Consider the following 23,848-nt stretch of genomic DNA (forward strand, 5'->3'; position numbering starts at 1 on the left):
TTTTATTTGAATTCTATTCTTTTATTTTATTTATTATTCAAACAGTTGATCACTGCCGTGTGTGTATCCTGTCGCAAAATGCGGCGAAAAGTCCTACACAACGGTAATAGTTTGATTAAGGTGTTTACATGTCTGTACTGCACTTCAATAATGTGATTAAAATAGGAGTACTCCACATGTCTTTGTGTTTACTTTGATTATGACTTTAGCCAGATTAAGGTAATCAAAAATCTCTGTTTACATGGTAGATGCTTAATCAGAGTATTGTCTTAATCGTATTAAAATCGGAGTATCAAGTCAAGTCAAGTCAAGTCTGCTTTATTGTCAATTCTTCCACATGTACGGCACATACATACAGACAATTGAAATTGCGTTACTCTCAGACCCTTGGTGCATACAGTTAACATTAAACACGTTCAAATACAGATAATACAGTTTAAACATTGATATCCATGTGAAACCGAGTATGTTTTCTGTAAAGATAACAGGCTTGTACTAATAGTGGAATGTTGGTTTGCAAAGGCTAGCACTGCTATTGCCATGAGCTTGAGCTCTTGAAGCTCCGCCCTCTTCTCTGGGAAAAACAGCTCATTCGCATTTAAAGCAACATACTCAAAATCAGCGCGCTTTGGCTCATACCCTAAAAGTGGCAATTTTGACAAGCTATACAAATTTATCTGTGGGGTATATTGAGTTAAAACTTCACATATACGCTCTGGGGACATCAGAGACTTATTTTACATCTTGTAAAAAGGGGCATAATAGGTCCCCTTTGAAATAAGTGTAGTCTTATTTACATGATGTAAATAAGAGATTAATTGTGTGGTGTAAAGGTTCTTTTATTACTTCTTTTCAACTTTGTGAGATCGCGATGAACTATGGTAAGATGAGTGACAGCTTTCCAGTGATTATAAGGGCAGCACTCATTGTGCACTATAGGCTGTGAACCATTCAGAATTTGAATACGTTCATTCATGGATTCACTCTCTGATAACCTTTTATCCAATATTGCCACCTGGTGTTGCGTTTTCTACATCAGTTAACTTAGTGAAGGTGAAGCAGGTGCTTGCTCAGCGAAATATGTCTAGAGACACACGCCTGTGAGTAAACAAATAACTTATGTATTGCATTATTTTTTTCTTTCACCATGCAGCATACATAAAAAAGAAAGAAAAACGTTTAACTGGTAATATTAATCGGTTAAAATTCTTACTGCCGGTTAACGGTTAAACGGTCAATATGAGCATCCCTACTCATTGTTTACGAATAGAATAAATGAAATGAAACAAAGTTAATCTTGACAAACTATATATCATTCTGAAGGTCTAAGCCTCAAGCATCGATGATAGATCACTGTTTTTCAATGGAAAGCTTATAAGGAATGTATTTGCTAAATTTGTGTAAGCAGTACACAAAACATGCAGAATAAAAAAGCAGTATGTACCATTATCATTGTAATAACGAGTCACAGTAGAAAGGCAAGGGTCCACAGAACAACATCCCAGCGAGCACTTTTAGTCCAGTGAAACAATAGTTGTAATATGGATGGATATTCCTTTGTTTACCTTTCATTTCTTCTGGAGAGTTATTGTTTGTGTCCGTTAAGGAATAAATTACACTCAAAAACAGTTTCTTGGTGGTAAAAAACAACACGGTTTTGTAGCATACAGTGTTTGAGACCATCCACAAAAAAAAAAGTCACAGATACGCAGAATACTGTTTATTTGAATTTGGCGCTCTTTTGTGACAGCGCGTGAAGCACGCTGTGACACACCTGTCATTTGGGGCGGAACTTAGCGATCGGCTTTATGCACAAATAATTAGTTTTCTTTTTTTTCTGCAACATTTTTCATATATATGTGTGTGTGTTGTGGGGAATGTAGCTGTATCTGCATGATTACCATCTGTATGAACACACATCACCATGACCGGTCCATGACCGGCTGTTATTGATTATATGGCCCATCTGTATGATTATCACCTGTATGGACGCACATCAGCATGTGATTACTGACTGCAATCAGTGTGAATGTCTGGCAATATCAGTTTATGTCTGGCAATCATAGTATGCACTTGAGTATGTACTACATACAAACCAAATTCTTTTTTATTACTCAAATTATTCTTATTGTATTTTTTTAGATCTCAAATAAATCACTTATATGACGTCTAAGATTCTGTCTATTATTTTGTAATTGAAAAACTATGCAGGGATATGTATAATTCTGCAATACATTTGGTGAGCCTACAGCTATTACAGAACTGCAAAAAAAGTCCTATTAAACAAATGCCACTGTAATGTTAAACTATCAGAAAAAAGAACTGATTCAGCTCAGGCTTTTAGACATGAACACTTATCATATGATCCTCAACAGTGGTGACAATAATTATTCATACTGCAGTGCATGATGAGAGTTTTTACTATGTTGTTTCCCAGCATGCATTTCAGCATGAAGCATTTTGTTGACTGTTACCATTGTTGATATTCATATGCTGGTTTGTGATGTCTGCGTGTGTCTAATTAGAACAAGGGTTCAAATATTTATTTGCAGTTTAGTAGATTTAAAATTAATTCCTTATAACTGTTAGAGCAATACTCCCCTTGCATACTGTAGTTTCTTGTAAATATAAAAGCATGAATGAGCTTTTCGAGATCACGAGTGGACAGAAATGATTTCACTATCGCTATTAATTTCAAATGATAGAAACAAGACTTAACGACAGAATAAATCTGTCTCTCAAACCTGAGATCACTGTCGAAAAGAACACCTAGATTTCGGACTAATGGCTTACAAAAGGGGGCTAAATCACGCAGATCATCAAAATTATTTGGAACTCCAAACCACACAACTTCAGTTTTCTCTTCATTTAGTTTAAAAAAATTTAAAGATAACCATGACTTAATGTCATGTATACAATTTCGCAACAACTCTATTTGGTTCTTGCAGTTTCTTTTTTCAGAGGGAGATAAATTTGCATATCATCTGCATAAAGATGAAAGGGTATTCTATGCTTGCTAAAAATTGACACAAGGGGTAGCAAATACAGGGAAAACAAAATTGGGCCAAGAATGGACCCCTGTGGAACCCCACAAAGCAGAGAGGCAGGTTGTGAACTATCTCGACCAATCTTTACCGAAAAGGTTCTATTTAAAAGAAAAGACTTAAACCATGCAAGCGCTGTACCTTGAATTCCTACTACATTTTCTAGACGTGTAAGTAAAATGTTGTGGTCGATGGTATCAAACGCAGCGCTAAGGTCTAATATAACAAGAACTGCAGAAGACCCTGAGTCGACTGCAGTCAGTAAGTCATTTAAAACCCTAATCAAGGCGGACTCTGTACTGTGAAAAGCCCTAAAACCTGACTGAAAAACCTCAAAGATATCGTTCTGAATCAAAACGCTATTAATTTGATTCAAAACGACCTTCTCCAAAACCTTGGACAAAAAAGGTAGCTTCGAGATTGGCCGATAGTTTGATACGACAGCAGGGTCCAAGTGAGTTTTTTTCAAAAGGGGCTGAACAAGGGCATATTTAAAATGTTTAGGAACAACTCCAGTTAAAAGACTATTGTTTATAATGACTAAAATACTATGGCCAAGAACATCAAATGCTTCCATTATCAATTTAGCTGGAATAATGTCTAATGAACAGTCAGTTATTTTTGACTGTTTGATTACCTCAGCTAGTGACTGCAAGGAGATCATTTCAAAATGGTCAAATGTAACAAATGGTGGCCGAACAACAGAGGGATCAAACAAACTAGGTTTGATTGTAGTTTTAATATCAGAAATCTTTCGGACAAAATAATCCAAAAAAGTCTCACAAGTTATGGCTGGCAGATGGAATAGCACATCTGGTTTTGGATTAAAAACAGAATTTACTATATTGAATAAAACTTGGGGCTTGCTACTATTATTTGTAATTACTTCTGAAAAGTAATTCCTCTTAGCCATCTGTACGGTATTCTGATAGATATCTTGAGACTCCCTTAGCATTTGAAAAGATACCTGTAACTTATCTTTTTTCCATTTTCGTTCAAGTTTTCTACAGGTTATCCTCAACCCACGAGTCACATCATTCAGCCAGGGCTCTGATCTAAATTTGCACTTTTTGACATGAAGTGGGGCTACTGAGTCCAAGAGGGATAAACAAACAGAATATAGCACCTCAAGTGAGGAGTCCACATTAAGAGAGAAACTATCCATAAAATAAAAAGGGTTAATTTAAAAAAAACTGATCTTTAAATTGCTCTATTGCTCCAGCATTCAAAGCTCGATGTAATTGGCTTTGAACTCTAGGTTTTTCAACTTTACGTGGTGTCAACATCTTAAAAATAATTGACTTATGGTCAGAAAAAGCTTGATCTGATATTTCAACATCAGCAATAGATAAACCATGAGTCAAAACTAGGTCTAAGATATGACCTTGAACATGAGTGGGTTTATGCACGTGTTGTATAAGATTAAAAGAATCAATTACATTCAAAAAATCTCTTACCAATGGTTTTGTAGGACAACACACCTCTGCCAAATGCAGGGTCAAAACAACCCAACTGCTGGGTGTGTCCCTTTATAACGCAGCGCTGGGTTATATTTAACCCAGCATTTTTTAGAGTGTAGTGACCAAACCTCTGAGAAATATCAGTGCTTTGAGTAATAGGGATGCACCGATACCACTTTTTCCAGTACTCGCCCGATACTTTTATTTTTGGTACTTGCCAATACAGAGTATCGATACCGATATTTATATATGTACATGATTGTGTTTTTGAGAAAGCAATGTTTATGGCTGGTTAGTGAGAAACTAAAATTTTGAAGTCACTGAAATAAGGCCATAAAAAAACATACAGAACATTTGTTCACAAGACTTTTGAGAACTGGATCTTGTAGTGTAGAGGTTTTGCTTCAAAATAATGTGAAAATCATCTTGTTTACTAGCTCACAGAAAACATTCTATTGATTTAAATTAAAGTAACTTTTTGAGTAAACATTATTTTATTTTAATTTTTATTATTATTATTATTATTATTATTTTATTTGTATTATTATTTTTATCCTTTTATTATTAATGCTGTGATTCACACCTGAGAAGACAAAGGCCTGCATTATGAGCCATCCAGTCAGGTATGTGACTGAGAGGGAAGAGTTACAAGAAAGAATATGAAGACAAAATTAATTTGTATTTTTTTTTTGTTTGTAATATATTTAGCTATCACACAAAATAACTTGAGATTCACTTGCGAGTGCAGTTAAACAGTTTATTAGGAACAATCAAAGCTGACTTTCAAAGCTAACTTTTTAGTATCATTACTCTAGTCACATGATCCTTCGGAAATCATTCTAATATTCTGATTTGCTGCTCAAAAAACATTTATTATTATTATTATTATTATTGAAAAGTGCTGAGAAGAAATTGTTTGTTTACGCAGAGGCGATGTGGGCGTTTACATTCATGTGCGTCTCACGTGGATGTTTGAATCAATCGGTGCGTGGGCGTGACCGCATTAGATGTAATGAGTTGAGACGGAAAACTGTTCACGTTGGTGTCATACGGATTACTTTAACAGAGAATGTTTGTTTTAGATGTGACTAACTTCATTTAAAAGTATACATTCCAAGCTTTCTAGACATATATTTCTCATGTATTTGAGGCGAGTATTCGCGGAGATTCATGTTGTTTTATTTACGTGTCTGTGAAGAGAGGTGACAGAGACAGAGCCAAGAGAGAACGCACCCTATTTATTTTCTCTTATTTTTTTAAAAGCGCATTGTTTTGTTGTTATTATGACTATACACAAATAAAAGTAGACACTTTGCCGTTTCAAACCTTGTTCTTATATGTACGATCAAAACTCACAGAATATTTTTAGTTCTTTTCACAACATAAAGAAAATACAAGACAGCCCGCACTGGTGCAGGCTTCGACCCCAGGGGATTAAAAACATTAAAGCAGGACAAAATTTCATGCAGTGGTATTCTAGAGCAACAGTACAGTGAAATTATTAAACCTAAACAATGCTGTCAGATATCAGCAAATCAGGACACTACATAACGATTGAATCTTCAATAAATAACCATCACCATCGGATCAGTTTATTTTCTCACACTTTTTGCTATAGCAAATGTGCTTCAAAAACACAGTTATGACAGCCAGCGAAACAGAAAAGTTAAGAAGTCAAGGGTAAAGCAAGCACTTACCTCCATAACGGTGACTTCAAACGTTATTATTTTCAATAAAACAGCGCTTAGGCTTCCAGGGGTGTATTCCAGAAAGCAGGTTATGTGACATACTCGGGTAAGTTTGAGGATAAGCGAGATAACCTCATAACCTCAGCTTTCGGTTCCAAAATCAGAGGTTACTTTCGTGGTATGTAAGTAACCATAGTAACTTGCTTTCTGAAGATAACCTCCTCCAGAGCAGGTTATGTTCCAGGGTTAGTTCACTTCAGTGATATCAGTGCACGCGTGACATACTGACCAGCCTTCAGTGGGCCTGACAGATAGCGCACAACATTATATAATATTAGATTATATAATATAGCCTTATATATATATATATATATATATAAAGTGCTAATATAAGTAATAAATAAGGTAAGATATTATTCTAATATGGTTATTTTATTTATTGTATTGGTATATATAACAGTTATCTGTATAAATTATAAAACACTATGACAAGGTAGTCAATAACAACTACATTTATAGGTTTCTGTGCTCGTGTGTGAATTATAGACCTACAGTATATGTGAATGTGTTTGTATTTGTGTTTATGTAAATACAAAATATATATACACGCATAACCAAAAAAAAAAAAAAAATTTTTGAAAAAGCACTTGTTTCAATCTGAGCAAAGAGCTTTTATAAAACAAAAAGATAAAAAAGGGATTTTGTCTTAAATTTTAAAGAAATTTGAGACAGACATATGAGAGGGGAAATCTGGACATGAAACTTTCCAGATACAAACTTTCAGTGTGAGAAGAACCGATTTAGACAGATCAAGTGAATAGATCAAACCAATCTTCAGAGTTTAAGTCCTGGCTCGCGGACCTTTCCTGATCCTGCCCCCCTCTCCCACTTCGCTTCCTGTATAAATACTGACCTATCCTAATAAAGGAAAAGATGTAAAAAAATCATTATTTATATTTATTTACAAAAAAAAAATTAATTAAAATGTTCAACTCCTGATTCCAGTGTTTTTTTTTTCTTCATCAGATTCCCATCAGTTCACTCTGGATCCAAACACTGCACATAAACGCCTCAGCCTGTCTGAAGGGAACAGGGTGGTGACTTGCACTGGCACACTCCAGCTGTGTCCTGATCATCCAGACAGATTTGATGGATACCCTCAGGTGTTGTGTAAAGAGAGTGTGAGTGGACGCTGTTACTGGGAGCTTGAGTGGAGTGGATCTGTATATGGTGTTGGTATTTCAGTGTCATATAAGAGCATCAGCAGGAAGGGATCTGGTTATGAGTGTTTCTTTGGATTTAATGATCAGTCCTGGAGTTTGTCCTGCTCTTCCTCAAGTTTCTCATTCTGGCACAATAACAATCAGACTAAACTCCCTGTTCCTTTCAGCTGCAGGATAATAGGAGTGTATGTGGATCACAGTGCAGGAACTCTGTCCTTCTACAGTGTCTCTGACACAATGAACCTCATCCACTCAGTCCAGACCACATTCACTCAACCACTCTATCCTGGGTTGAATGTTTATGGTCGTCAATCATCAGCAAAACTATTATAAGTATGTAAATTGGAGAGAGATTTTACACATTGTACTGTTACTTGCCAACTCTGAGCTGTATAAAACAGTAGAATATTTATGTTTTATGTGTATTTATTTACTAGGCACTTTTATCCAAAGTGGCTCACAAATAAGAAACAGTAAGATGTTGTAGGTCTTCTGTTTTTTAATCTTTAAAAAACAAATGCAGCTTGGGCTTCAGAAAGGAGGTTAAGTGAAAACTCTGAATATCTTAACCCTGAAGTGAGGGAAACTCTGGGTTTGCAAACGGAAACAAGAATAGGCCTATTTTTAATTTCTTACCCCCATTGCCAGATAATTAGCAAAATAAAATAAAGAAATCACTTAATTTTTTATTTTTTTTTCCCTTCATGGAAACAAGACTAAATACCTTATATTATTTATTTTATTATATATATATTTTTTACACCGTATTCACGTGCATACACTGTAAAAAAGCGGTTTCAACTAATTACTATTTAGTAACTAGTTCCACACAAATTTTACGTTCAGTCAATTTCTGACTTCAAAATGTTTTCTGAATTGTTATTTTTTAGTTGGCTCAACCTTTACTGAACTAGTTTTATAGTCCATTCAACTAAAATGTTTTAATTGGTCAGACATTTAGAAAACTACAGCAAGTTATGTCAATTAAAATTTAACCGTTTACTCCATGTGTTTTATATGTTACCTCAACTAAGATTTATTATTTGGGCATCATACGAAATTGCTGGGGAACTACATAAACATATATTTTTATAGTTTAACAAAATTATAAAAAATGATTAACTGGTATTTATCAATCACTAAAAACACACTTTACAACACATAATAGCCTTTATTTAATAACAATCTCCATTTTTGAAAATTTTCATACAAACTAAACATACATGAATGAAGAAAAACAGTCACCTACATCTTGGATGGCCTTAGGGTCAGTAAATTAACAGCAACTTTTCATTTTTGTGTGAACTATCCCTTTAAAGCTCCAGTTGACCGGTTGACCTCTGAACCGGTTCAAGGAACGAAAATGAAAACTGGAAACGAACAAAATTTTCACAGGAACAGAAACAGAAACGAAAACTAAATCAATTTTAATCGTTCGGAACAGAAACACTTATTTCAAATTACCATTAACCAGTTCATAACATTATTTTATCGTTCGCTTTAATATTTTAATTAGGCAGTGACAAATCACGAATTGAATAGTAGAGCACATGACTGACGCATCAAGCGTGAGTGAAATGCCCACACAGCAGTCATAGGCAGTCCATCTCTCCGGCCCGATTAGGTTTGTCTTAACCACAAAGTTGGCTACCCATCAAATGTTCAGAGGTATGTTTAAATTAAAATATGCTTAGAAATGAAGATTAGCCTTACATAGTAATGCAATCTATATATATATTTTTTTGTTTTGTTTGCTTCTCTTCTGTAATTAATGTGTGAGCTAATTTTTAGAACGTAAAAATGTCATAGGCCTATAGTAAGCTTATACCACTGTCAATGACTTTTTTAGATGGGTCGCCACCAAGACAATTCTTTTCGTCAGTATTTCGCCTATGACAAGTCATCTAACAAGTCTTTCTGCAATATTTAGGGATGCGGGGCAGAAATAGCCGGGAATCACGGAGGTAACTTGCAGAGGCATATTCAACGTAGACATCCAGCAAAGTATACTGACTCAAACAGCAATAAAAGACCAGTTAACGTTACAGCAGATGGACAAACAACTCTGGACGCGGTCATAGTGAAAAAGCCAAAGACAACAGGCCTACATATTCAAATGAATCCTGATGTTCTAAAAGATGCGTGCATAGAGCTAGTAACTGTAAACGGGAGACCATTTACATTAATGGAAGAAACCGGCTTCAGAAAAATTATCGAGCCAATACAAGCGGCTATAGGAAATTATTTCACCATCAACTCCTCAAATATCCATGATATGGTGTCAAGTGTTGCTCAGGCGGGAAGGGAAATGCTCAAGAATGAGTTAAAGGGGTGGCTACTAATGCTTAAAAATGATTTAGCTACATGCAGAGACCAACTGTGCTTGGAGTAAATGTGCAATACACTGTCGGAGAAAAAATACTGTACAGACTTTAACATTAAAACAAGGTGATCTTGCTTTTGTGGGGAAAATAGCATACCTGTCTCAGCAGCAACTGTTTCCCCTCCACCATGTTTAAAGTTTATGGCCTGCACAACTCAGAAACTTGGGTATAAAACTTATAGTAGAAAATATGACAACAGTATTCATGTCCAATTTCCAACTAGAAAAGTCATATACAAAAAAATTGGATAGCTTGTGAAGGCAGCATAAGATAAGGTAAGGATGTCATTTGCACTTGTTGATTAAGGTTAAAATGGAACACCATTCAGATTTGCATTTAGTTAGCAATAGCATGAAGGAAAAAAAAAAGAGCACTTGCAAGGGGAGCATAGCATTAGCACTAGTCAGTCTTAATAGTTTTTTGGTCAGATTTTGGTTTTATCAATGAGCCAGTCAAATGTGTTCATTAAACTTTAAACATTACTGCTTGCTATAGCGATATGTCAATATAAATGTTGGCGATTATATAAAGTGTAAATCGAAAAACTTTTTCTATATCATTTATATATTGTCCTGGCATGCAAATATATTTGTGGAGCTTATAGTGGGCAGGAGTTATTGACACGTCAGAGTGATAAAGTATGTATTTCGTGTATTTTCAAAATACAAAATACTGTATTTGTATTTAAATACATTTTCTCACACAGTATTTTGTATTTTTATTTTAAATACATTTTGATGTATTTGTGCCCATCTCTGGTTGACAACGCATTAAAAGAGCAACGGTCATCCAATTTGATTTCTAAAGCGAGACATGTTGCAAAAAAGTTGCGCACACAGAACGTTGTCACTCTTCTTATAAGAATGGGGTATAAAAGGGCAATTGTTGACTGTCCAACACGCTGGCATTCAACACACGATATGCTGGAGCGGCTTTTAGAGCTCAGGAATTTTTGCGAGGACACGTCACCAAATATTAAAGAACTACATTTAGGTGAGAATGAATGGGAGACAGTTTCCAACTTGGTGAGTGCACTGAAACCAGCGAAAAATTGCTACAAACAGCCTCCAATCGGACCAGCTCACAGCAGGTGACTTCTACGGTGTTTGGCTTCAGTGTGTACAGTGTGCCGACAGAACTGACAATATCTTTGCAAAACGCCTAGTTCAGTGTCTCAAATCCCGACAAATAGCCCTCTTTGACAATGATGCCTTTGTGGCTGCTTTATTATAAATTGTATCGTAGATTCAGACTTTTTCTCAGCGTTCTTCAATCCGAAAGTGCAAAAATTCACTTATGTCGTGCCAGGGAAGCCATTCAGAATTTATTCCAATCATCTGACGATGATGACGAGATAGAACAGCTGTTGATGGCAAAAGAAAAAGAAAGCACAACAGTAAAACACACTTGTGTTCCAATCTTATCTGTTTTGGACATGTATTCCAGAGAAGCACGCCTTAAGAGGAGTGAGTGTCTTTTTAAGTACTGGACAAGTGTTGCTCCCACTAATCCAGATTGCACAAACTTGCTATGAATGTAATGGCACTACCTGTAACGCAAGTCAGCGTAGAGCGCGCATTTTCATGCCTGAAGTACATTCTTTCCCCACTGAGGTCTTGGAGGACATTATTTTCTTACGTTTAAACAAGCAGTACGGGCTTTAGTCTCAAATAGACTGATTAAGTTTGTGCATTTCGTTTAAACCTATCCAAATAGCAACTATTGCACGTTTCTACTCGTATTTCAGGTAGCCCAAAACAGGTCCGTGTGATTTCTTTATAGACTTTTAATGCCTTGTATTAAATTGTAGAAATGTTGTTGTAATTTTATTTTACAATGTTATATTGCATTAAATGATCGAGCTTAATTAGCGAACTGAATTTGATTATGTGATGCAAGGACGTGTTGCGCAGTGCATTATACTTTTAAATTAGCAGTTGACGGTGCAGATTCTCCCCCCTTTTTGGGAGCCTCTGCTTTCTTGCTGTCGACAAGTCAGTAGTTAATTTTATTACTGTAATTAAGAAATGCAACAGGTTGGATTAGAGAATATTTAATTATGTGAAAAGAGTGTTAGACTATGTGGAAAAAGCTGCAGCGCATTGAGATAGACATTGAATGATATTTAGTGTCAAATGTTTATAAAGTCATTTAGCCCACACCCATGAAGCGTTACCTTGGTTGAATTGTGTTTTTACACTTCATTTTTAGCTGCTGCCACGTTCTTGTTTCTTTTTTTCTGTCTTTTTCCTTTTCTTTTTGCCATGGAATACCATTAAAAGTAATTTTAGTCAAATAATTTACAGTTTTCACCTCTGATATGATAACAGTTATTAAGTTATTGACAGTTATTATCAATTAAAGTTAAGCATTGATGGAAGTACGCGCGTAGACGTCTTTTTGGCAGGAGCTGTTGCCATGGTGAATCGTAATTTCGGAGCTCCACTGATCATGACTTTTCATATTCATGGTGAATGTGCTTAACTCAGAGTTAACCTACTCAGAGTTGAATAAACACAATTCAGCCGTTCTGAAACCGAAAACTCTTGAGTTTCCCATCTCAGGGTAAGTCAACTCAACAGTTCAGGTTTAAACTGAGTTGGTTGAACCTCCTTATTGAAATGGGCCCCTGAACTTCTGTCACTGACAATAGCATATATTATACAATAAAAGTGAACAAGTACGTTTTCATCAGATTAATCTAAAATTGATTGCGAAATTGGGAAACTACACTGTTTGTCTATGGGAAAAAATTGTTAAAATCTCATTCCATAACCAAAGTGACAATTTGAATTATTCAGGCGTGCCAAAAACAAAGTCTGAAAATTGTCACCCAAAATAAATTGACACAATTTGACATAATTGAGATGACCCAGAGAGAGCATTCTCAAACTAGAGATTGCTAATCAGTGATCACTGCCCTCTAATGCCCTTTGGATGTGTCACTTCCTGTTTGCCTGTGCTGCTGAGAGGTTTGCGATTGTAGCTTCATGTAGCTTCGCTTTTCTGTTGAATCTCTGTCTTACTTTCACTCTCTGTTATTTAAAGTGATAAAATATAACTTAATTCACACCATATATCTGATATTATCTATCAAACTAATCTGACTAATTTAATCGTTTGCTTTTAATGTAAACACTGCTCAGAGTCTTAACACTGAAGTAACACTGAAGCAGAGTTAAAGTTAATGAGATAATTAAGTGATTAATTAAATGATGATTGAGCATTAGTGAGGAACAGCTGCTGTTAACAAGCAGAATCACTGAAGAAAATAGAAACTACAACTGACTTCCGCCACGGCCTTTGATAAAATTAACTGAAATAAAAGAAGACATTAAGGCCCGGTTTCACAGACATGTCTTAGACTAAAGCCGGGCTCACACTGTGCGATTTTTAATAGTCTTTTGCGATTGCTGCTTGTCACACTGTACGAACATGATCCCCATGTCAGACTGTAGGATCTCAGTTGTCTTAATGTCAGACTGTACGACAGTCAAGACGCGACAAAAACAGACGTACTCAAGAAGACTTGTCTGGAGTTTTATGTCATCAATACGTGACCCGCGTTATAAAGGTAGCTAGCAAACAACAGCATAAAGGTATCGTTAGTTTTATTAATTACATGCCTTGATGTAAAAAAAAAGAAGAAAAAGACGACGTGGCCCTTGGCCCTTGTATAACTTTTAAATAATTGCTTCTAAGCAGTTGTAATAGTGTTTCATTACAAACACTTGAACATTGCTGAATCAGAAGCTTGATGTAACAGATTACTCTTTCTGCTTAATAAAACACATGATTGATCGACACAAAGTGATTTTTCTCTCTTTCTCTTTGGTTATTGACTGAAATGCATCAACTAATAAATAGCCCCCCCCAAAAAAAAACGTTAGAGCCCTGCATTTCGGCCCGGCCCGGGCCTGTTTTAGGCTTCTCCTTATTTTTATATTTTAGACATCCATCAATTAGTGATGAAAAAAATTGCCCCGCTGGTGGAAACAACACGAGATGGTGTTTAGAGTCCCGCAGCAGCAGCGAGCGGCGTCTGCGCAGCTGAAGAGTTCTGTATTCAAATACGCGCAATAGGCTGAAGCTTGCTGCAAAGCCCCAGCAAAAGTAATTACCATGAATGTGTCGGGGGGGGGGATAGTAAGGCTGTATTTGAATTACTTACTAAAAAACTTGTTTTCTGTGTCAGTTACACAAAGATGAAGATGATGATCCTGAGCCATCTTTTAAATGTAATTAATCTAAAATATATGAAAGTTTAACTTTTTGAAATAAGTTACAAGAAAAAAAATACTTTTTCAAATCAACACTGCTTCAGAGTGTATTTGGTCCCACTTAAAACAGTGTTAAAGTAACGCTGAAGCAGAGTTAAAGTTAATGAGATAATTATGTGATTAATTAAGTGCTGATTGATCATTTGTGATGAACAGCTGCTGTTAACAAGCAGAATCATTGAAGAAAATAGAAACACAAGAACTACGATTGACTTCAGCCACAGCCTTTGATAAAATCAACTGAAATAAAATACATTAATTCTCTCAAGAGCTCAGCAGAGGATTAAACAACTCCACAAACAAAATCACCAGCTTCACTCATGATTGACTTTATTTTTGTCAGATGCCTACAGAAGCTCCTCTTGAGAATTATCAGAGGTTTAAATGTTGATGTTATATTGGTTAAAAACAATGCCACCATCATGGCGATCAGTGTTTACTTTGGTTGTGCCTTTGACTTGTTGTGTTAATTTTTTTTTGCAACAATGCATGCGTTGTTGTGAAGCAGAGAGATCAGTGCTTTACACTGAGTACATAATAGATGCTTTTATGTGATGAGATAATCATTGTGAGCTGGCCGGAAGGGTTTTTTCCCCCTCCTCCTGCCATTTCTATGTTAAGGGTTTGCATAACTAACTCTGTGAAACCACAGTATGAGACTAAAATTTAGCAGTTAACAGTTAGCGTTAATTATTTTAAGACCATGTGCAAGACTTTTTTTTTTTTTTTAAACTGCTGTATCATGTAGACACACACAGACGTCAAGAATCTCAACAATGGTGACTCAACAAAACGTTCACACTGCAATGCATGCTGGGTAACACCATAGTAAAAACTCCCATCATGCTCTGCAGTATGAACATTTATTGTCACCACTGTTGTGGATCGTATGAGGAGCGTTCATGTCTAAAAGCTTGACCTGAATCTCTTCATTATTGAAGTGTTCTGGTGCTGTATGTTTAATACATATTTTGGGGTGTTTATTAGTTGATGAGTTTTAGTCAAGAACCAGAAAGTAAAACCGCTTTGCGTTAATCAGTCATATGATTTATGAGCAGAAAGCATAATCTGTTACATCAAGCTTTTGATTTATCTATGTTCAAGTGTTAGTAGTGAACAGAGATGGGTACAAATACATCAAAAATCTATTTAAAATAAAAATACGAAATACTATGTGAGAAAATGTATTTAAATACAAATACAAAATACTGTGTGAGAAAATGTATTTAAATACAAATACAGTATTTTGTATTTTGAAAATACACAAAATACATACTTTATCACTCTGACGTGTCAATAACTCCTGCCCACTATAAGCTCCACAAATATATTTGCATGCCAGGACAATATATAAATGATATAGAAAAGTTAAGTCGATTTACACTTTATATCATCGCCAACATTTATATTGACATATCGCTATAGCAAGCAGTAATGTTTAAAGTTTAATGAACAGGTTTGACTTGCTCGTTAGAGAGATGGTAGGGCACCTTGTCTCTAAAAATTGATAAAAAATGCGGTCATAAAAAATTCACCCCCACCCATCTAAGTGGCCATCTGTTTCATCCACCCCAGTGATTTTAAGGAATTTATAACAATGTGTGTGGGGCCAGTGTTATGTGGTTTAAACTTTAAATGGTGAAATTGTGTTAAATGGGATAAAGGAAAATTTTTATTAAAGTGTTTTCACATACATTTATAGAAAAAATATCAAACATACGCGGAAAATGTACAGCGACTGTTTTTTTTTCCCCTACAAGTTGAGACAGTGTTGTTAAAACAGTTTTAGGAAAAACGTAGAAAATAAAGCAGAAAAGCATTAGATACGATAGTTTTTTTCTATCATTAGAATTTAAAACTAGTTAGTTTGGCAAAGTTAAAAAGAAGAAGAGGTGAGTGCGTTCGTTCATCTATAACAAAAAAGCATCGGACGCGTTAGTTAAAACAATAAGATATATTTATCAAAATCTATGTTGCGCTTTTTAAAAAAGTTTGAGTTTATAACAGATACAAAGTTAAATAATATAGAATTGTTTTATCTTACCGTGATGTGAAATAAAAATATCAGACCGTTAAAACAATAGTATAAGATACTTGTAAAAATCTTGTAACATTACAATTTAAAAGTTAGCTTTTGTCCCAACTTAGAAAATTAAAAGAGCAATCTATTTTACACAGCATCCGTCAGATAACCTCTCACTTCTGCGTCAAACTGAGAATGAACTCACGGGCGCTGCGGTCAGGCCACACCTACATCGCCCCTAACGCTGTAAGAAGAGACCGAAGTGAAGATTTAAATGTTAAAAGAATTGAACAAAGTAACGTTTTTAAGTTATTTTTAATCAATCTTTAGCGTTTCTTAATTAATGAAACCATTCAGTATTCATCCTAAAGCTTTTCACTTTAAAGGTTACACACGTTTTCTTTTAAACATTCACCTCTATCCCACAGGAAAATGTTGTTTTATTTTATTTTAGTTTAGTTATTCACACTTAATACCTTTTATTTACTCTTTGATTTTGTCAATCTTAAAACTTCTAATGTGATATGTCAGTTAAAATACACATATATAAGAACAAACTGAAATGAAAGCAAATGTTTTGGATTTTCAGTCATTATTAGACGTCTAAACTTTTTTTTATTTTTTTACAACATCTTACGAAATGTAAATATTTTGTCTCACGCAGAGCGACAAAATGAGAAAGGCCACTGTGCTTCTGGCCGTATGATCACTGAACCGGCCTTATCTGATCAACATCTAAAGTTTCTGGGATTGAACTCATTCTAAATCTAATGAGTTTTTGAGGGGATCTGGCGTCGTAAACTTTGTTAGAACGTGAGGTAAAAAGTTTGTTGATCAAAACAGAACATCTTTCTAAAATGTTCGGTGATCAAAGGACATCCGTGTTAACCATTTTATGACATGCACCTGCGAGTGTGAACTCTGTCAAAGGTTTAGGTACGGGTCAAAGGATGTGTGCCCTATTGAACCTTTTATGACACATCTGGTGAAGCTAGGTAAAGTTGAGAATTGAGTATTTATAATGAATTTATAATCTATTCGAATGCGGTTTCAAACTGATGTTCAGGATGAGATGAGATAGATAAAGAAGAAGTCGCTAACCGTAAACTTAAATAAATAGAGGTCCCCAAAGATAATGGTTTTAATAAGATGGTCTCCGCTGTTGGAAAATCTTGTTTAATTTAGTTCATTTTACATTATTTCTTTATCCGATCTTTGATTGCTGCTTCGCTTAAAACATAATTCTTTCCGACATAAGAATTAAATCAGACCTACTTCAAATGTATATTTGAACGGGTGGTTTACATCGCACGAGATCAACAAACAGATATTCAGAGTTTTGATTTTGGCGGCTAAAAGGTCCCGTTGAGTTCAAACACGCATAGATAAGGGAAAAACTGAACAACAAGAGGGACTATGCGAACACCTCCAGCTGCTTTAAGTAAACTGATGAAGATGACGGATAACTGCGTCTGATGAATTTACGCGGGAGTTTTTGATGAGATTTATAACAAAAGTCAGATTTTAAATAAACATACGACGGTCGCGAACGAAAAAAGTACTAAATATAAATGGATTCAGAGTTTTTGTTTTAACAAATGCGATGTAAATCTATCTTGTATCCTCAGGTAAATTATGTAAACAGATGCGAGACTGATATATAAATGTAAAATAATAAAAGTATTAGTTTTATGTAATTACGAGCTAATGAGCGTATTATTTATAGAATACATTTCATTATGTTTAAACACAGATTTCGTAATATTTGACCGTACTATTTCACAAATTAACTTTATACCATATTAAAGATTTGTGGTATTAGGTCACCCCCTGCAGGGTGTTATCATGTTTACGATACAATGCCAGAAAACGCCCACTCTCTGAAACGTTAAAAAAGCTAAAGTTATAGCATGTTCATTATCTTTGTCATTTTACTTTACTTTTGTCATTTAGCAGACGCTTTTGTCCAAAGCGACTTACAAATAAGAAAAAGTAACTAAAACTAAAAAGTTACAACTCTATATATACTATCTACCCACATATTTAAGAAAATAAAGAAATTAAATAAAATTAACACATGCATATAACAACAACATTTCAATAATAAACATATCAATGAAAAAATTAAATAAAAAGCTACTACTATCCCTTGCCGGTGTCCCTGCCCGGTGGAGTCGCACGGTAGAGTCGATGGTCTTTACACTCTTTACTTTGTAAACTCTTACAAAGTTCTTTATCTGTAAACTCTACTTCTCGTACGACAACGATATACCTCAACGATCGGCGGAACAATGGCGGACAATTTACGACGGTAAGTGTGTTTTGTTCACAGACAATATTTAAATATTTTAACCCTCTGGGCCCTGAGGGTGTTTTGGGGGTCTGGAGAACTTTCGACATGCCCTGACATTTGTGCTTTTTTCAGTTGCTTATAAAAATATAAATGGCTAAAGTCTAATAACACTGTAAACAGCACAAACTGGGCTACAATATTATGTTAGCAGCATTTATGTACATGATTGTGTTTTTGAGAAAGCAACGTTTATGCGTGGTTAGTGAAAAATTACAATTTTGAAGTCACTGAAATAAGGCCATAAAACACACACAGAATATTTGTTCACAAGACTTTTGAGAACGCGGTCTTGTAGCCTAGAAATTTTTCTTCAAAATTATCTGAAAATCATCTTACTCACTCATTCAGAGAAAACAATATATTGATTTAAAATTTCTAAGTCACTTTTTGAGTAGAAAGGGTCTATGCGAGAGGGCGTGAGCTATCATTATCAATGCAGAGATTCACACCTGAGAAGACAAAGGCCAGCATAATGAGCTGCACATAATGAGCCATTCAGTCAGGTGTGTGACTGAGAGGGAATTGCTACAAGAAAGAATGTGAGGAAAAAATAAATGTATATATTTTTTGTTTGTAGTTTATTTAGAATATAAAGCTATCTATCTATATATATATATATCTATATCTATATATAGTCGTGACGTATTGTCAAGTATGGTGACCCATACTCGAAATTGGTGCTCTGCCTTTAACCCATCCAAGTGCACACACACAGCAGTGAGTAGTGAACAAATCCACACACACACACACACACACACACACACCGTGAACACACACCCGGAGCAGTGGGCAGCCATGCTGCGGCGCCCGGGGAGCAATTGGGGGTTCGGTGCCTTGCTCAAGGGCACCTCAGTCGTGGTATTGAGGGTGGAGAGAGCGCTGGACGTTCCCTCCCCCCACCTACAATTCCTGCCGGCCGGGGGCTGGAACTCGCAACCTTTCGATTACGAGTCCGACTCTCTAACCATTAGGCCACGACTTCCCCCTATATATATATATATATATATATATATATATATATATATATATATATATATATATATATATATATATATATATATATATATATATATATATATATATATATATATATATATATATATATATATATATATATATATATATATATATATATATATATATATATCTCACATAAAATAACTTGAGTTTCACTTGTGAGTGCAGTAAAACAGTTTATTAGGAACAAACAAATAAATCAACAACAGAAGAGTCAAGACATTGTGGGTGCAAAAACAAGGGCAGGAAACTTTAACACAGGAAAAGCGGGAGACAGCAGAAACTGCATGAGAAAACAAAGCGAATCTGGTTGTAACATCTGCAACTGATTATTAATCAGATTGTGTAACTGATCGGTATTATTTTGAAACTAGTGTCTAGGTTTTGTAGGATATCAGAGACTGAATCAGACAAATTTAAGATGCGATAAGAGCATTGAAACATGAGGAGCTGGAATTCTACCGAGAAACCCAGGACAACGTCATAAATCTGTCCAAATCCTAGCTCCAACTAGTCTGAAGCAAACTAACCAGCAAGCCTCTTTCACAGAATAGCTTACAACCTCGAGACAAAAGAACACTTATTGATAATTCCAATTCAGGAAGGAGACTGTCAAATTTGTTGCAAGTAATCAAGGCTGATGGTCACATGTAAACCTGTGATAGAAAATCACGAGCTACAGACTCTCTTGGGAGGGTCTTCCCCCATACAAGACAAAGACAGACTTGAATTCCTTTGTCTAAAGAACATGCCTTTGTTCTCCATAGAACTACACAAAGACTTTCTTTTTCATATGCACATAAAATCATCCTAAAAGGACATTTCTATGCAGAACCCCATATTATGTTTGTAACCCAAACATTTGACTATCCTTGTTTTAATCAACCTCGCTCGTCATGATCTTGTTCTGTAAAAAGAATAACAATAATAATTTTATTAATTTATTAGATAAAAGTCGAACGTAAACGCGATAATGAGATTTTCTAACAAATGAGATGTTTTAATACATACCATTATTTTCTGAAGTCCTTAAACGGCTGGTGTCTGCCGTTTCCTGTTCGGACAATCTCACGTGTTTTACACCCTGACCGCACCCGTACATTCGCGGCGTGGGAGAACAGGTCACGATCGTGTGCACACTCGCACAGGCCGTAGACGTGTGAACTCTTTCCGCCGAACAAACAAATATGTATTAAAGACCCATCTCTTTAACCTGGCTTACACATAATACACTATCGCATTTCTATAATTCAAATCCGTTAAAGGATTGTTAGGCTGCATTAATTAGGTCAACCGGAACCAGGAACACTTCCCAAAACACCAGATGTACTTGTTACATTGTTAGAAGAATGGCATCTACGCTAATATTAGTCTGCTTCTTTCTTATTCCGAGATCACCGTAGCCACCCAGATCCAGACTGTATCCAGATCAGATGATGGATCAGCACCTAGAGATGACCTCTACAGCCAGGACACCTAGATGAGCCCCAGAGACTGATCCCCAGTGAAGACCCTGTCTCCAAGACGGCCATCGGGACAAGACCACAGGAACCAGATGAGTCCTTTGCACAATCTGATTCTGCTTTAGCCTAAATTTAAACTGCTGATTTTATCTGGCCAGAGGAGAATGACACTATTTCGACAAACTATTTCCCCGTCTAAATACTGTGAAGCTGATATAAAGCCACCTAGCTTTATATCAAGCCGATGTAAAGCTCGTTTGACACCATTTGCATTGTTAAAAGCACTATACAAATAATGTTGACTTGATTTTACTTGACAGTCACAAACCTTACGGTTTTCCTCCAAAATATCTTAAATTGTGTTCCCAAGACAAACAAAGCCTTTACGGGTTTGGAACGACATAGGAGCAAGTGATTAATGACAACATTTTCATTTTGAGGTGGAGTAACCCTTTAAGTAATTTCTAGAATTCAATCAATAAAAAAAGAAAAAGAAAAAGAGAGATATAAATCAATCTAAATGATCTACATTTCTCCATTAGTTTAAGAATTACGAAACTATGAGGTTTGTTTTAAGGATTTTTTCCTTCATATAATTGATGATGTAATGTTGTTTTCCAGTGTATAGGCAGGTGGCAGTGTTCACCATATTATAACAATAGTTCTCTATCTATGCCACTGACCTTGAGACGTGCTGCCTGCACATTTCTCATACTCAGCTAAGTAAACTTCACACAAACCCAGCTAATAAGACTTAAGTTGACAACCTAAAAACATCTTCACATTACTTTACTGTGAGCAGCCATTCAATTTATAACAACTAAAGTTCCACAATTAAAGCTAAAACTAATCCAGACTGGCTCTTCAAGAAATTTTAAGGGCAGTGTTCCAGTTTGATTGCCTGCATTTCAATAGATTGAATAAAAATAGCTGAAAGTTAACCTGAAATGGCATATTTATTTCCATAATGTAAAATAATTCTGAATAAAATATAAAATTCAGTGAGGAAAAATGACACAAATTAATTTTATTGCACATCATAAGATGAGAAATATGTATTAATAAGAAGAGCCAGTTTTTATATTGACTTCAACCCATCTTTGCACAAACACATATAAAGACCTTATACAGCAGAGAGTGAGATCACTGGAGGACATAGACAGATCATCTTCTGTCATATGTGACAGTGTAATTGAACTCAACCTACTATTATATAGGCCATTTTCTCAGTAGCCCAGAGGACATATTGTCCTCTTTAACCCTCATCAGATGTTTCACTCATTTATACAGGCTCTGATCTCCCACTTGTACTCTATCGGCGGTGGAAATCAAATGTAGAGAAATACTGGAGCAGAGCGACAACAGCTAATTCACGTGCTGAGACGAGCGCTTGATCTCAGCCTGGGGCTGGGCTCTTCGCTGTACGTGTGCAAAATAGTCACCCAACACGGTCAGAGTAAGCGATAAGACTCTTTTAGTTCATCTCTGACAACAAGGCTGATTTAATTAACTCTCCCCTCCCACTTTGTGGTTCAAGCCTCTCTACCAACAGCTCTCTAGTTATTTACTCTAATTAAAACCCAACCAGAGGAATCACATTTGGAGAGGTACAGTCAGACAGATCTGCCACACTAGATCAGTCATGCACGCACTCATAATATTCCACATAGTGAGCTGCCTACATTAACAGCATTTTAAGGCATCATAGGCATGCTCTTTATGCAAAGCCTGCTCCAAACACTGATGAACACAATGATGCCTTCTTTTAAGATACATCATTTTGGCTGAGTTCTAACATCAAAGGCCTTCACAGATAAACACTCACTGAAAAAAATAAATAAATAAAAATAATGGTGGAATGAAATGAGAGAAATTTCAAATACACTAATATTTATTCAGTGCTGAAAATTACTGATAAAAATAGTTTGATACAATCAAAAATAGCAGCCCAAGCTCAGTGGAAAAACATGCCTGAGGTGACATTTCTGCAACATGATATTACATTGCTTCTTTTACGCTTCAACACTGAAAACTTTCAAAGTGAACTTATCAAAGTGTCAACTTATTCTACTAACCCTAACCATAACCCAATCTAATACTCTACTAATACTCTAGTTAAGAGTTAGTTGACATGTAGTTGCAGGGTTAAGAGTCAGCAACACATGACTTCCATTCATATGTATGCGAATGTGGGAGAGTGGAAACGCTAGCTCATGCGAAGAAGTTTTGCATTTTACTGTGCTCCAGAGTTCAAGTTTGGTGACCAATTGAAGATCGATATGTCACGGCATGACTTCATACCCGAATTAAAAGAACATAAGATTAAAACTGCAGCATTGCAGGAGTAGATTGTATGTTTTTTTTACATTTCTTTTACATTACAATTTTGGTTTTTCAATAGAGTGTGACGTCATATCAAGAAATATTGTATGCTCAAAGTCTAGTGTTACAGCGGCTTTAATTTTTCAAAATAAAGTTTAACGACTTTCCAGTAACACAATATAATTTCTGGTAAACAATGTAAAGAGAATATAGCCCACAACAACAGATTTTTGTCATATTTTCCATGCTTATGCCATTAATTCAGTGAGTAGGGCTGCTGTTGCGTTAGCAGAGTCACATGGGTCCTTACTGTCAGATAATGCTGGGAAATTCAGTTTGGTGAAGTAAATCTATTCTTCCAGACTGCACAAAAATGTAAACTTGCCTTTTCTAAAAACAATTCATTTCACTGTCACATTGTGGTACGAAAATGTCAAGGTTAATTTTTCTGACTTCAAGACAAGCCAATTTGCTTGGTGGCCATCTTTGTAACACTTGAGCTATAGTCTAGTCATGCAAATATAATTCCAATCTATTTGAATGTGGAAAGACTGAAGTTTAAGTTTCAAAAATGCATAAAAAAATGATAAC

General features: G+C 35.6%; 1 protein-coding gene across 1 annotated transcript in view; it reads left to right on the plus strand.

The window, feature by feature from the left end:
- LOC306847263 (tripartite motif-containing protein 16-like) overlaps positions 1–8,072 on the plus strand; it is a 49,330-nt gene extending 41,258 nt beyond the window's left edge. Inside the window, exon 6 of the mRNA XM_079381111.1 lies at positions 7,219–8,072. Within this exon, the coding sequence (XP_079237237.1) occupies positions 7,219–7,748 (530 nt within the window). The 3' untranslated portion in view covers positions 7,749–8,072. The remainder of the gene's footprint in view (positions 1–7,218) is intronic.
- The last annotated feature ends 15,776 nt before the right edge of the window (positions 8,073–23,848 follow it).

Source organism: Barbus barbus, assembly GCF_936440315.1.
Source record: "Barbus barbus genome assembly, chromosome: 27".
Taxonomy (NCBI): Eukaryota; Metazoa; Chordata; class Actinopteri; order Cypriniformes; family Cyprinidae; genus Barbus; species Barbus barbus.